The 14,211-nt window shown below is 38.3% G+C and overlaps 1 protein-coding gene across 1 annotated transcript in view; it reads left to right on the top strand.

Moving 5' to 3' along the window:
* AK5 (adenylate kinase 5) overlaps positions 1-14,211 on the top strand; it is a 131,435-nt gene that overhangs the window by 13,275 nt on the left and 103,949 nt on the right. Inside the window, exons 3-5 of the mRNA XM_032219099.1 lie at positions 1,776-1,943; positions 3,230-3,399; positions 3,525-3,638. Coding sequence (XP_032074990.1) covers positions 1,776-1,943; positions 3,230-3,399; positions 3,525-3,638 — 452 coding nt within the window. The remainder of the gene's footprint in view (positions 1-1,775; positions 1,944-3,229; positions 3,400-3,524; positions 3,639-14,211) is intronic.

Below are 14,211 nucleotides of genomic sequence, written 5' to 3'. Positions count from 1 at the left end.
GGAAACCAAAATGCTGCCTTAACATAGCATAAAAATCATCCTGGGGTCATCTATGAACTAAGAGTATACAAGAAACCATTCACTTAGATGTTTATCTGAAACACATTGAATCCTATATTCACACAACAGACAATTAATAAGGCAAACCTTCTCTTGAGGACGTGACTTTGCAAGTCATCCCTTCATGATAGGATTCTCCAGTTGTTATCTGAGGATCCTCTTTTCTTAGCCCAAAAACATGCTTCAAGATCATTGTGTCAGGTTTCTGGGGAGTTTGGAGAGTGGGGAAAAGTCAGGAAACTCAGCAGGACTGAATCTGAAGGAATATAGAAGCAGCAGATGAAACCTTTCTTGAAAGGAACTCTCTGGTACTTGTCCAATGCTAATTTCCTGTGATGTCTCATAAGAATGGCACAGCTGTCCTCTCCAGTCTTCTTCAAGAGAGAAACTTAGATCTAACTGAATTATAATTAAAGCTTGCTGGGGACATCTTATTGAAGTAGGTTTTAGAATGTCTGGAATTAATCAAAGTTCAGTAAAGCAGTCTGATGTTTGATCTTCTGCTGGCTATCATTGATTCAGTTCTGTGAATAAGTTCTGCAGAGTATGAACTGTTCTTAAAGAGGTAATCTTTTTTCTCATTTCATGAAGGTCATAGATTGTTTTGCTGGCTGCATTTACTCAACATGCAAGCCCATAATTTATTTACGGCTTATTTAAATATAGTTTATTAATTAATATAGTTGTACAGATTTCTATAATATACTAAACCAGTGGGGTATCCAGTCTTGGCACCTTTAAAACTTGTGGACTTCCAACTCCCAGAATTCTCCAGCCAGCCAGCTGTATAACACACTGAATCTCATTCTATATCCCACAATTTAGCTTAACTTGGGTGAGTTGGTACAGTGGTTAGGGTGCAGTACTGCAGGCCACTTCAGCTGACTGTTATCTGCAGTTCAGTGGTTCCAATCTCACCGGCTCAAGGTTGACTCAGCCTTCCATCCTTCCAAGGTGGGTGAAATGAGGACCCAGACTGTGGGGGCGATATGCTGACTCTGTAAACTGCTTAGAGAGGGCTGAAAGCCCTATGAAGCGGTATATAAGTCTAACTGCTATTGCTATTGCTATTGTGACATTAAAGTAACGTGTTTTCCCAAAAATAAGACCGGGTCATAGATTAATTTTTGCTCCAAAAGATGCATTAGAGCTTATTTTCCAGTTAGGTCTTTTGGAGGAAATACAGTACTAAATGCATCCGTCTGGCTGATGACCTTAACTGGGTCTTATTTTTGGGGTAGAGCTTACGAGCATCCTGAAAAATCATGCTTATTTTCCAGCTGGATCTTATTTTGGGGGAAACAGGGTAGGTACTGTTTTTCTCTAATAGATTTGTTGAGTATCACTTAAAGGATTTGTAAAGAGATAACTTAAACAGGATCTCATGGTAACAATTATTCCTTTTCTAAAGACATCAAATATTTCTGCTATTCATTACTGATGAACATAAAAAGACATATTTCTGATATATTTTGTTGTTTTTTATACTCTTGAGTCAGTCTTGATTCCCGACAATAGCCTGGAAAAGTCAATTCTATTTTCTTGGCAAGATTTCAGAAGTGGTTTGTCAGTGTCTTCTTCCTAGGATTGAAAGAAAGTCACCCACCTGGCTTTTTGCCTAAAGCAGGCCTAGAGCTTAGGTCTCCTGGTTTCTAGCATAATCTCTTATACTACCACCATTCTCATTTCTGACATTACCATTTCATATTTTACAGTGATGCCCGACAACCCCAACTTTCCTTACCGGAGATATGATCGACTTCCTCCAATCCACCAGTTCTCCATCGAGAGTGACACGGATCTCTCAGAAACAGCTGAACTTATTGAGGAATATGATGTGTTCGATCCAACCAGGCCTCGACCCAAAATCATTCTAGTCATCGGTAAGGAAGCAAAAAATGAGGCTGTCCACAACAAAATCAGTAATATTTTTCTTATGTTGGCACTGGCTTTTAACAATGGAGCTTCTGGGTCAATGAATGTCAGAGCTTTTGTTGTAGAAGACTTCAATATTGTACAATAAACTTCACCTGAAAACACAGAGTTGCAAATAGAGCTGAACCCCTGTAGATTGAACTGTAAGAAAGATAAAATCTAATCTGGTAGTTAAATCTAACAGGATAAAGAAACACACTAAGGACACTGGCACCATTACTGGGAATATGTTCCTTATTACTCCTCCTTTTACTTATCTGGTATATATACTACTTTGGAGAAATCATGCTCCTGATTTCTGCTCTGCTAGCTGGATAATCTTCTGTCAATGTCCCTAGCACCTCCTGAGCAAACATGGGCAGTAGGAGAAGGATTCTTCAAAATGTGACCATTTCATCAAAATGATGAGATGAGGGTTGTTATAGTTGGGAGTTACACTTCAGCAAGAACTCCTAACAGAGGAGTGCATTGTTGTCATTTCAATTTATATCTACAACATCACACTAAAGTTCCTTATCGTTAAGGGAATTATGCCACCGATAGCTGCTGATGGTTAGATCAATAGAGAACTGAGGAGCTAGAGGGTAACAGGTGGTGTCATTTCTCTCTGCGGTGTTTACTAGTGGTGGGATTCAATTTTTTTTAATATCGATTCTGTGGGCGTGGCATGGTGGGCATGGTGTGGCTTGGTGGGTATGGCTTGGTGGGTGTGGCAGGGAAAGGATACTGTAAAATCTCCATTCCCTCCCCACTCCAGAAGGATACTACAGAATCCCGATTTCCTCCCGATCAGCTGGGACTTGGGAGGCAGAGAATAGATGAAGGTGGGGCCAGTCAGAGGTTATTTACTGGTTCGCTGAACTACTCAAAATTTCCGCTACCGGTTCTCCAGAACTGGTCAGAACCTGCTGAATACCACTTCTGGTGTTTACAATGAAAAGTACCATAGGCGTTGATAGACTAATGAACTCCTGTATACAAAAGCTGATAAACTTACTTCATACATTCAATGATATCTAAAGCTATTTTTTCCAGTCAACTTCTATTGTGTTGACTTCTAGTATATCTTGAAGGCCCTTCATTTGGGAAAGATTGGCCTAGATTCTAACTCGAGTTATTGATGATTGAAAGATTGCTACAAGCTTGACTTTAAGGCTCATTTAGAATGGTAGGAAGAGGATAATCAGGCAATGAATTTGACAAAACTTGATAAGGCCTTTGTTTTTCCCTATAGGCGGACCCGGCAGTGGTAAAGGAACCCAGAGCTTAAAAATAGCAGAACGCTATGGATTTGAGTATATCTCGGTGGGTGAATTGTTAAGAAAGAAGATCCATAGCACAAGCAGCAATCGAAAATGGAGTCTGATTGCTAAGATAATTACAACTGGGGAATTAGCCCCACAGGTAAAAACAACAACAAGCCTTCACAATCATATGGGCATGTGTTTTTTTCCAGCAATATTTGTGAATGTATTCTTGAAACAGAAATATATAGTATATATCTTTTTTGTTATTTTTATCTGTTCAAGGAAACCACAATTACTGAGATAAAGCAAAGATTAATGCAAATTCCTGATGAGGAAGGCATTGTTATTGATGGATTTCCACGAGATGTTGCCCAAGCTCTTTCCTTTGAGGACCAAGTAAGCAGTTTATTATTTTGGCTGCAGCTATTTTGAATATATCCTCCTGTTTTTTCATACTGGAATAAATGTATTTAACGCATTTCTGTACTGTTTTGCATAGCAAATTTGCATCTCAAATTCTAGGAAGGAAGAAATAAATTAGAACAATATAAAAATAGGAATATGAATACTGGTAGGAGCACTAAAGTAAGAGTGTATTTTATTATATAACTCTATCCATATTGAAGAAAATTGGAGATACCAACTTTTTAATGCCATGTTTGATTTTTAATGTCACTTTTTAAACTTTCCCCATTATTCGTCACCTCCACCTTTTCATCTTTATTGTAATTTTGTATTTTACCATTTTTGAACTGTAATAACATTTTTTAAAAAAAGGAATAAGAACAGAAGCAGACAAGCCAATCCAAGCAAAATAATTCATCCAGTTTTCACATGGGGAAGTAAGGTTCAAAAGACAGATCTTTAATAAATGTCAAAGAAATGTAATATATTTACTTAAACAAAGAGATGATTCTCTTCACCCCTATCCCATAATTATGTTTGAATAATTTGCAGAATTGATATAGAAACTATTTAAAGCAGGGGTGTCAAACTGAATTTCTTCGAGGGCTGGATCAGCATTGTAGTTCTTTGCGAGCTGGCTGTGGGGGAGACGGGATGGACGTCTACTCCAGCACCTTGCTGACTAAAATGGGGCACGGGCGGGCTGTTTTTGGCCTGGATGGCCTCCTGTAGCATCCTGGTAGCCCAAATGGGGTGTAGGGGTGGACAAGGCCCCCCATATCCCACTTTCTGCTGGACGGCCTCCTGCAGCACCCTGACAGCCAATATGGGGTGTGCGGGAGTCTTGCACCACGGGCTGGTCCTTTGCTATTTCTAGGCCAGCCCTGCAGGCCAGATTTAAGCACTCTTCAGGCCAGATCTGGCCTGTGGACCTTGAGTTTGACATCCCTGATTTAAAGGGAAAAGACATTGAAAAGAAAACAAAATTGGGTTTGGAATGACAAAAGCAATGGTGGCAATTTTTCCATCTATTCTTTCTCGAGGCAGATATTCACTTCCTATGTCCTCCCCCTCTCCCCCCGAAGATATTCTTCCTCCCATTGTAATGCCTTGCAGTTTGCTATTTCTGATGGATTAAAGTAGAATATGGTAAGGAGGTACTGTATATATGCTGTAGATAAGTGGTTGAGAAATGAATTTTATCAATGCAATTTATTTTACAAGCATGTTAACTTTAATTAGTGATTATTATTTCAGTTAATTCTCAAACTCACATTTCTAACAGAGAGATTTGGTAGATTGGTTTCTACTGGAGTCAGCAACCCCTAATTGATGAGTTGGGCAAATGCCAATGTCTTACAATAGATTTCTGTTTGCATTTATCTTCTCTTTTGGGGAAGTGGAGGGGGGAGCTGTCCTCCTTTGGGATAATAAAAATATATCAGAAGAAGTTCAAGATAGAGAGCATACAGGCAATGCTACAAAAAAATAAGCTACAAGGAATCACATGATAAAAGGTAATCTTCAAGTTACAACCATATTTGGGGATACAGTTTCTGTTGTTAAATGAAGCAGTTGTTAAATGAGTCATGCCTGATTTTTATTGCAATGTTTGCAAAGTGAATAACTGCAGTTGTCAAGTATAACAATAGCAATAGAACTTAGACTTATACACTGCTTCACAGTGCTTCACAGCCCTCTCTAAGCGCTTTACAGAGTCAGCATATTGCCCCCAACAATCTGGTTCCTCATTTTACTGACCTCAGAAGGATGGAAGACTGAGTCAACCTTGAACTGGTCAGGATCGATCTGCTGACAGCCAGCAGTCAGCAGAAGTAGCCTGGAGTACTTCATTTGAATCACTGTGCCACCACAGCTCATCAGCAGCTAGCTAAGAAGATTGAAAATAGCAATTAACATGATTCCAGGATGCTGCAACTGTCGTAAATACATGTCAGTTGCCAATCACCTGAATTTTAATCACATGACTGGATATGCTACTATGATCATAAATGTGAACGCCAGTCATAAGTCATTATTTTCCATGCCATTGTAACTTCAAGCAGTCTCTAAATGAATGGTTGTGAGTCAAGGCCTATTTGTGGTTCTTGGCACATGCAGCGGGACCTCCCTAACTGATAGCAATAGCATTTAGACTTATATATAGCTGCATATTGTTTCACAGCACTCTCTGGGCAGTTTACAATGTCAGCATTATTTGTATGTCCCCAACGATCTGGATCCTCACTTTACCAACCTTGGTAGGCTGAGTCAAACTTGAGCCCCGGTAGGATCAAATTCTAGGCAATGGGCAGAGTTTAATCACTGCACCACCAGATATATCTGATAATATACAGAGCGATAAAAAAAATATGGCATTTGCAATGTGATTTTATGGCACGTGCCATGAATGGCAACCTCTAATCCAATGGTAGGCCCACACAAATAGCTAAGAAAGTCTATGGTAATCATGAATATATGGCAATCTATCAGTCTGTTCACATCCTATGTATGAGAAGCAAAACTTTGAGCCTGACTTTGCTGATGAGAAACTAGTGTACCTGATTCACCATTAGTGTTACGTGCAATGTCCAGATGCTACATTTTGCAGTAGCTGCTTCTTTCAAATTAATGAGCATCGGCCCAGGTTATTTATAAATACCTAATTGTAGGGTGATAAGAGATCGTTTTGTTGGCACACATTCGGGAAATCTGATTCCATGATTCCCGAAGCAGACAGAAAAGCAGCTAACAATGGCGATAAACTTGGCTGTGTAATTAAATTGTTCCAAAGAGAAAGAAAACATCTACATTAACAAATCTCATTTTTTCATACATCAATAATTGGAAATGCAACAAGAAAAGGTTATTCTTTAATTGCTTCTTTTCAGTACTCATTAGAGCACAGAAGCCACAGCCTGGAAGCTGCTAACTCAGAATGCATGTCTGAATCTGCTTTCGGTAATACATGCATTAGGGCGACCCCTTAGAGGAGGCAAGGGGGCCTAGAGGGGGTAAGGGGGCCTAGCGGTTAAGATGCTGGGCTTCTCAACCAGGAGGTTGGCAGTTTGAGACCCAAATACCTGTGACGGGGTGAATTCCTGTTCTTGCCTCAGCTTCTGCTAATGTAGCAGTTCAAAAGAAAGCAAATGCAAGTAGATAAATAGGTACCACTTTGTGGGAAGGTAACAGCATTCCATGGGCCTTGGCATTTAGTCATGGCCATGGAAGAGTCTTTGGATAACTCAAGCTGCCTGGCTAGGAAACAAAGATAAATACCAGCTTCTTAAGTTGGACATGACTGGTCAGGGGACAGGTTTAGCTTTTTTAAGTGTGCACATTATGTAATCTTTTTCATTTAAAAAAATGTAATTTATATTATCACAAAGTTCTTTTTAAAAATACAATAAAAATATGGCACGAAAGCCAGATTCTGAGACACTACAATAAAAAAAATCCCCAGCAGTTCATTTCCTGCCATATAAAATTAAGATTCTTCAACATATGACCTTAATTCGTGCTGGTAATTTGTACTCAAATTATTGCAAGATGCTTGGGTAGCGAAAATGGCTTATATATGAAATAAATTCTTATGATAATTTAAGGATATAAAAGGATTTTACATCTACTAATCGAACATTTAATTTCTTTCATTTTAGGTTGGTGTGATGTTATAAAACCAGTTATAATGTTTTGGGAGTAGTGATTTATGGCAGAAGTGGGCAGGAATGTTATCTCCATTCCTACCCTCTTCAGGTTGAAAAGCTTCTTTAAAAAATAAAATTGTTACATACAGGGTTTATATTGCAATTCAGATATTACTTCAGTTTTTAAAATGGTTGAAAATAGTGGTGTTTCTTCTTAACCATTTTGTTACTGAAACTTGATGAGGCAGTTTTAAGGGTTTGAAAAATTAAAATTCTCGTCCTGGGCTTATTCCTAGTTTATAAACTCAAAATCTGTGTGATGCAGATAGGTAGCTCAGTGGCTAAGACCCTGAGCTTGTCAATCAGGAAGATCGGCAATTTGGTGGTTCGAATCCCTAGTGCCATGTAATGGAGTGAGCTCCCATTACTTGTCCCGGCTTCTGCCCACCTAGCAGTTCGAAAGCATGTAAAAATGCAAGTAGAAAAATAGGGACCACCTTTGGTGGGAAGGTAACAGTGTTCAATGTGCCTTCGACTTTTAGTCATGCTGGCCACATGACCACAGAGACGTCTTCAGACAGTGCTGGCTCTTCAGCTTTGAATAGCAATAGCAGTTAGACTTATATACCGCTTCATAGGGCTTTCAGCCCTCTCTAAGCGGTTTACAGAGTCAGCATATTGCCCCCAACAACAATCCGGGTCCTCATTTTACCCACCTCGGAAGGATGGAAGGCTGAGTCAACCCTGAGCCGGTGAGATTTGAACAGCCGAACTGCTGAACTGCAGTCAGCCTGCAGTGCTACATTTAACCACTGCGCCACCTCGGCTCTAACAGAGATGAGCACTGCCCCTTAGAGTCAGGAACGACTAGCACATATGTGTGAGGGGAACCTTAAACCTTTACCTTTATCGATGTGAATCAGTACCCTATTTATTTAGAAGCCAACCTTTTCAGTTATTCTACAAGGTGAGAGTTTCATTATAATTTATTTCAAATTAAATCATGCTGTACCATTCATGTATTTGGAATAACTTCTAATCAGTTATTGCAAAGTACAGTGAGAATAAATTAGGCACAGGCCAGCTCCAGGGATAATTCCTCATAGTAGCCAGCTCCTTCAAAGCTTTGTATGTATGTATGTATGTATGTATGTATGTATGTTTATTTATTTATTTGCATGGGCCTTTTCAAGCATGCATGCACTTCATCAGTTCCCCCTCGAGCATCCAAACCCCTTGCTGCGGGATTCTCCTGCATCTGCCTCAACCAAAACTAATTATTTTCCAGGCATGATTCTCAAAGAGTCTCTTTAATAAAATTTATTGAGAAGAAAAAGACAAGGGCACAAAGATTCTGGCAATTGAACTATTCCCCATCTAAAAATCAATATATTCTTACAGTACGCTAGGTTGGAGACTGCCTTATATCTTCCTGAGGATAGTAACATGTGGCTGATCTCTTCACTAATGTAGTTGGCTATTTGTATAACCTTCCCTTATCAGGATGAGAACTTAACCATTGCATCTGCTGCTTGAAGCAGATGCATTTGCCTCCATCCCCAGCAAGAGAACAAACCTTACTTTGTTTGGAAGAATGCCATAAATTAACCAAACCATTTCCTATCCATACAGCTCCTTAAGCAAAAAACCCTTTAAAGGCATAGTTTTCCACTTCTTTTCTCCTCCCATCTTCGCTGTCTTCTCTGCGCAATTTTTTCCATTAATAAATCTTTCCACAACTTTCGTAAAAAGTCTGTAGTTCCCACCACATAGACATTGACATCCGAAGTAGACCCTTAATTTTTAGTCACATTGTTTTTAAAGGACAACATTCTAACCTTGAAGGTTTTGTCTGCTCCTTTCCCTGCCAGATGATTGATGATTTAGGAATCTCAGATTTTGACATACATAGGGCTATGGGATGGGAATCTTCCTTTCATCAATAAATATTTGAGAATAGTTGCAAATTCTGTTGTTATTGTTGTTAGTTGTGAAGTCGTGTCTGACCTGCACGACCCCTTGGACAATGTTCTTCCAGGCCTTTCTGTCCTCTATCATCCTCTGGAGTCCATTTAAACCTACTGCTTTGGTGACTCAATCCATTCTCTGTCATCCCCTTCTTTTTTTGCTCTCAATCTTTCCCAGCATTAGGCTCTTCTCCAGTGAGTCCTTCCTTCTCATCAGGTGGCCAAAGTATTTGAGTTTCGACATCAAATTCTGAGTCTACTTTAGACTAGAATGTACAGAAAGTGGAAGATCATTCTTTAGAAGATCAAGATAGGATATTTGAAACAAATTATTCAGAGACCATTCTTCCAGAATTGTGGGTGGATCTACCACTCTACTTATTAGCCTTCTGGTAAGAATTATGATTGCTTCCCTCAATTTGACTTAATTGTTCAAGGAAATGCACTGGAGGAAACGGATCTTTCTAGTCCAAATCATGTTTATAGCGAAATAAGTTCCTTACTCATTGAGTCTTTCTTCTAAGTAAGCTTAAGTGATTTCATCTGCCAAAAGAGATGACATGAAGATAACTTGTACTAATCACAGGTCTGCAAAAAAAAATTTTTCGAGAGCTGTTTTGGTTATTCCACGTAATCTTTATGTTTTTTGGTGTGCTGAATCCGAAAATTTTGTCATAGGACATCATGTTTCCTGACAATTTAGGTAACTATGTTAAATAAGGCAATACCTCAAAATAAATGGAAATAGACTTATAAAATTAAAGTTTTATTACAATATTTTCATGAAAATCCTTTTTTGAACTGAAATGAGCTCACCTATACACACTAAACTTCTTTCTTGTGAGGCTCCTCTTGGTGCATTTACGCTTGTGAGTAGCATCTGGAATGTCTCTCTGAAGCATCCAACAGTAGTCTCCCTTCATTGTAATGCTCCATTTTCCCTGATATCTCCTTTCCATCTCTTTAATGTCTTGATGGAATGATTCACCTTGTTCCTCACTCACAGCTCCCAAATTTTCAGGAAAGTAGTCAAGGTGGGACAGGAGGAAATGCACTTTCAAACTCATCAGGCAACCTAAAGCTTGAAATGCTTTCAGCATTCTTCCGACGATCTTTTTGTAATGAGGATCTTTGTTATTGCCTAAAACTTTCTGTACGACTTCTTTAAATGCAATCCACCCTTCTTTTTGAGGATCCGTCATGGTATTGACAAACTCTTGATCAACTATAAGCCTTCTAATGTCTGGTCCGATGAACACACCTTCCTTCAATTTTGCCTCCGACAGGCATGGAAACTTGGTGATCAAGTATTTGAAGCATTCTCCATCTCGTGATTTTACGAATTGCTTCATCAATCCCAATTTTATGTGGAGAGGTGGTAGAAGAATTTTATGGGAAGGTACCAGTTTCTCGGAGGACATTTTTTTCACTGACTGTTAGCATCCTCGGCTGCCAACTCTTCTTGGTCCAGTGATTTTGTTGGTCTCGACTGTCCCATAGACATAGAAAACAAGGGTATTTGCTATACCCAGCTTGTTGCCTGAGCAGCATGCACAAGACCTTCAAGTACCCACACACTTACACATGGTCTTTATATTTAAGTTTACGAAGAACCAATTCCAAGTTCTCGTAGGTTTCCTTCAAGTGTACGGAATGACCTACAGGTATGGAAGCATAAAAATCGTTGTGGAGTAAAACTGCTTTGAGACTTCTTTTTGAAGAATCTATAAAAAGACGCCATTGCTCTGAATCATATTGTATTTTAAATTGACCCATCAGACCTTTGACATCAATGCAATAAACCAACTTGTCTTCCTGGGCAACGTAAGAACAAACTCTTTTTCACAATGTCTGAACCATGAAGATGACACTCCTGGCAACAATAAATTCCTGCTTTTCAGCCTTGATCCGAGTAACTCAGTGGCATCTTTGGGAAGATTTAAGTCTCTTACCAAATCATTCATCTCCTCCTGAGAAAACAATTTTGGTCTTGTATCATCTTCAAAGTCAGAACTTGATTTGTCATCTGGTTCAGGTATGACTTCACCTTCATTGGAGCTAGGTATCTCTTCCAAGGTAGCAGGGGACTTGTGTACTGGTATATCTGCCATGGGGGATGGGACGAATTGCTGAGTGAAGATTGGGATATGAAATGGAATGCTTCCTTTTGGAATTAAACCCTTTCACATCGCATGCACAAAAGTAACAATCATCACTATGGTTCCTTTGCTCTTGCCATACCATAGGAATCCCATAACAGAAAGATTTTTTCTTACCCTTGAACCAGTTTCAGAGGTCATCAACACACCGTTTGCACACTTTATGAGGCACCCAAACTTTATCTTAATCTCCAATTTTTAGTCCAAAGTATGCAAAGTATACTTTTTTCACAAAGTCTGTAATATTCTGCTGTTGCTTCAACACTGTATATTCACCACAGATGAAACAGAAACTGTCTGGTGAATTAATACACTTTCTCGGAGCCATAACATAACAATTGAAGAATGATGAGCTAACATGAATTGCGATGAAAAAGTGTGAACAGCCTAGAACCAAGAACCTGATGATGATTCGTGCACAAGTGTGGCATGCAGGAGAGAGCAGCTCTGTGTCTGTACACGAGATGTCACAATGCTGGCCACGCCTCCTGCACTGACCGGAGATGCTGCTGTCTGCCATGTGTCTCCCTCCCACTGGATTCTTCAGGAAAGATTAACCCCTTCTACCATTAGAAGCACAGACTTAAAGCTTGCTTAGCTTATGTATATATTGCTGACCATCAGATTTACAGTGCTATTTTTTTTTAAATAACTCAGACAAACCCTTTAAGGTTTTTTGGCATTTTATATCTTAAATGCACTTATGTGAATTAATTAATAGTAATTTGGACTTTAAATTTGGTTAAAAACCCATAATATAAAAAATACCAAAAATTAAAAAAAAATTGAAAACAATTTTGCATGTTGTGGCAAATCATGATGTCTAGGAGTTTTTTCAATATTTTATTTGTTTTCAGCACACCAAAATACATGGAAATTAAATAATCAAACAGCTTTTTAGTCGCAGACCTGTGATTTGCTCTTGTTTATATCATGAGCAAATTGCAAAGTTCTTCTTGTTTTGTTATATAAAATAATAAGATAATTGCATTGCCATCAGATATCAACCTAGCTATACCGCCACATAGGCATTTCAGTCTTCAGGATTTCAAAGCAATGAATTCTCAAACAGTCAGGTTTGTCTCAGTCCCTATCTTTTATTATGGAGTTAGCTCAAAAAATCTTAATCTCTAGTATTCACTTTCCTGTTCTCATTTCATTAGTGTGGGTGTCCAAAATTATTCGCTTCCTCCATTCCTTTGGGAAAAAATAATATAATAGACAAAACTTAAATTGTAACTTAGAAAAAAAACATTGCACAAGCAGGAACAAAACTGTTAGATAACACCCCTATATGAAACATTATTTTAACAGACCTTCAACTGCAACCAATCAAATTTGTATTTGGACTCCCCTACACCTATGTAAAGGAAAATTCCATTGTTTCTACAGCTTGTCTATACAATTGCTGGATATGTATAATTTGTATAGTGATGTATTGATGTTTTTATGTTATTTGCATGGAAATGTTATTTAAAGTTTAATTAGTCAATTACATGAATTGGTGCAAATAATATAAAAACACCAATTATGTCATTATACTAATGAAGTAAATATGTCAATTATCTATTTTGAGGTTTAGCAGATATTTAGGTTTAATAAAAAACCCTTCTTTCCAAATAATCCAATAACTTAAACTTTTACTATTATGTTAGAAATAGAATTAAACCTGACACTTCAGAAGTTGAGTGGTTGATGGTTCTATGTAAGGGTGACCAATTTTGGAATATGGAAATGTTGAAACAGTTCCAGAGCTCCTTTCTTGATATTAAATAGCTCTGATCTTCTCAAGGGTAAGGATACTTCATGCAGTGTATAAGCCCAGAAGATAGTAGAGCAATAATGGTATTGAAAAAAATATTGCTATGTTCAATGAAGCATAGATTAGAATTCATTTCATTTGTGGTAGGCATCTTATTACTCTGCCATCCCCCCTTGCAGAGTTAATTAGCAAAACTATTAATAGAATTTTTACAATTCAGTTATTGGCATGGATAAAAACAAAGCATCCTTTTACATGGATAGTATAGCAAATTGGACAAAATGAGGGTTTATATGAGATAACTGATTTGCATTCTTGACCTCTGGCTCTTCTGCCTGAGATCTTTTGCTAGTCTTCATTAATTGATTGATTGATTGATTGATTGATTGATTGATAAGATTTATTCGCCATCCATCTTAACCACAAGGTAACTCTGGATGATTCTCTCTTAAAACTCTCAGTCTAGTTTTCATGCCACCAACTCAGCTCATTACCTTTTCTCACATGGGAGAAACTTTTTGGGTGTGAATCTCCTATCTCCTGTTTTTTTAAAACTATGCTTACCACCTTGACATAGAGCTGTCTGTCTAGAAAAATCACAAGACAGAATGGCAAATAGTGCTTAGCTGCACCATTCTATTCTAGAACCCTTTCTTCTGGGTTTCCAAATTTCTTATATTGGGCTTTCTATTGTAACCGAAGCTTACAGTATTGGTCACCACAATACAAAAAAGATGTTGAGACTCTAGAAAACATAAGGAGAAGGGCAACAAAAAGGATTGGGGTGGTAGAAACTAAAACATATGGTGACCAGTTGCAGCAACTTGGTATGTCTAATATAACATAGAGAAGGACTGGGATGACAATATTTGAGGAGATGTTTCAGAGAAAAAGAGGACAACCTATTCTCCAAAGGATATAAGGATAAGACTAGAAGTAACGGATGGAAATTTATCAAGAAGATACCCAACTTAAAACTAAGGAGAAATTTGGTGGTAGTTAGAAGAATTAACCAGTGGAGCAGCTTGC

Source organism: Thamnophis elegans, chromosome 5 (genome assembly GCF_009769535.1).
Source record: "Thamnophis elegans isolate rThaEle1 chromosome 5, rThaEle1.pri, whole genome shotgun sequence".
NCBI lineage: Eukaryota > Metazoa > Chordata > Lepidosauria > Squamata > Colubridae > Thamnophis > Thamnophis elegans.
Note: the sequence above shows the minus strand (reverse complement) of the source record. Positions and strands in the feature narration are given on the sequence as shown.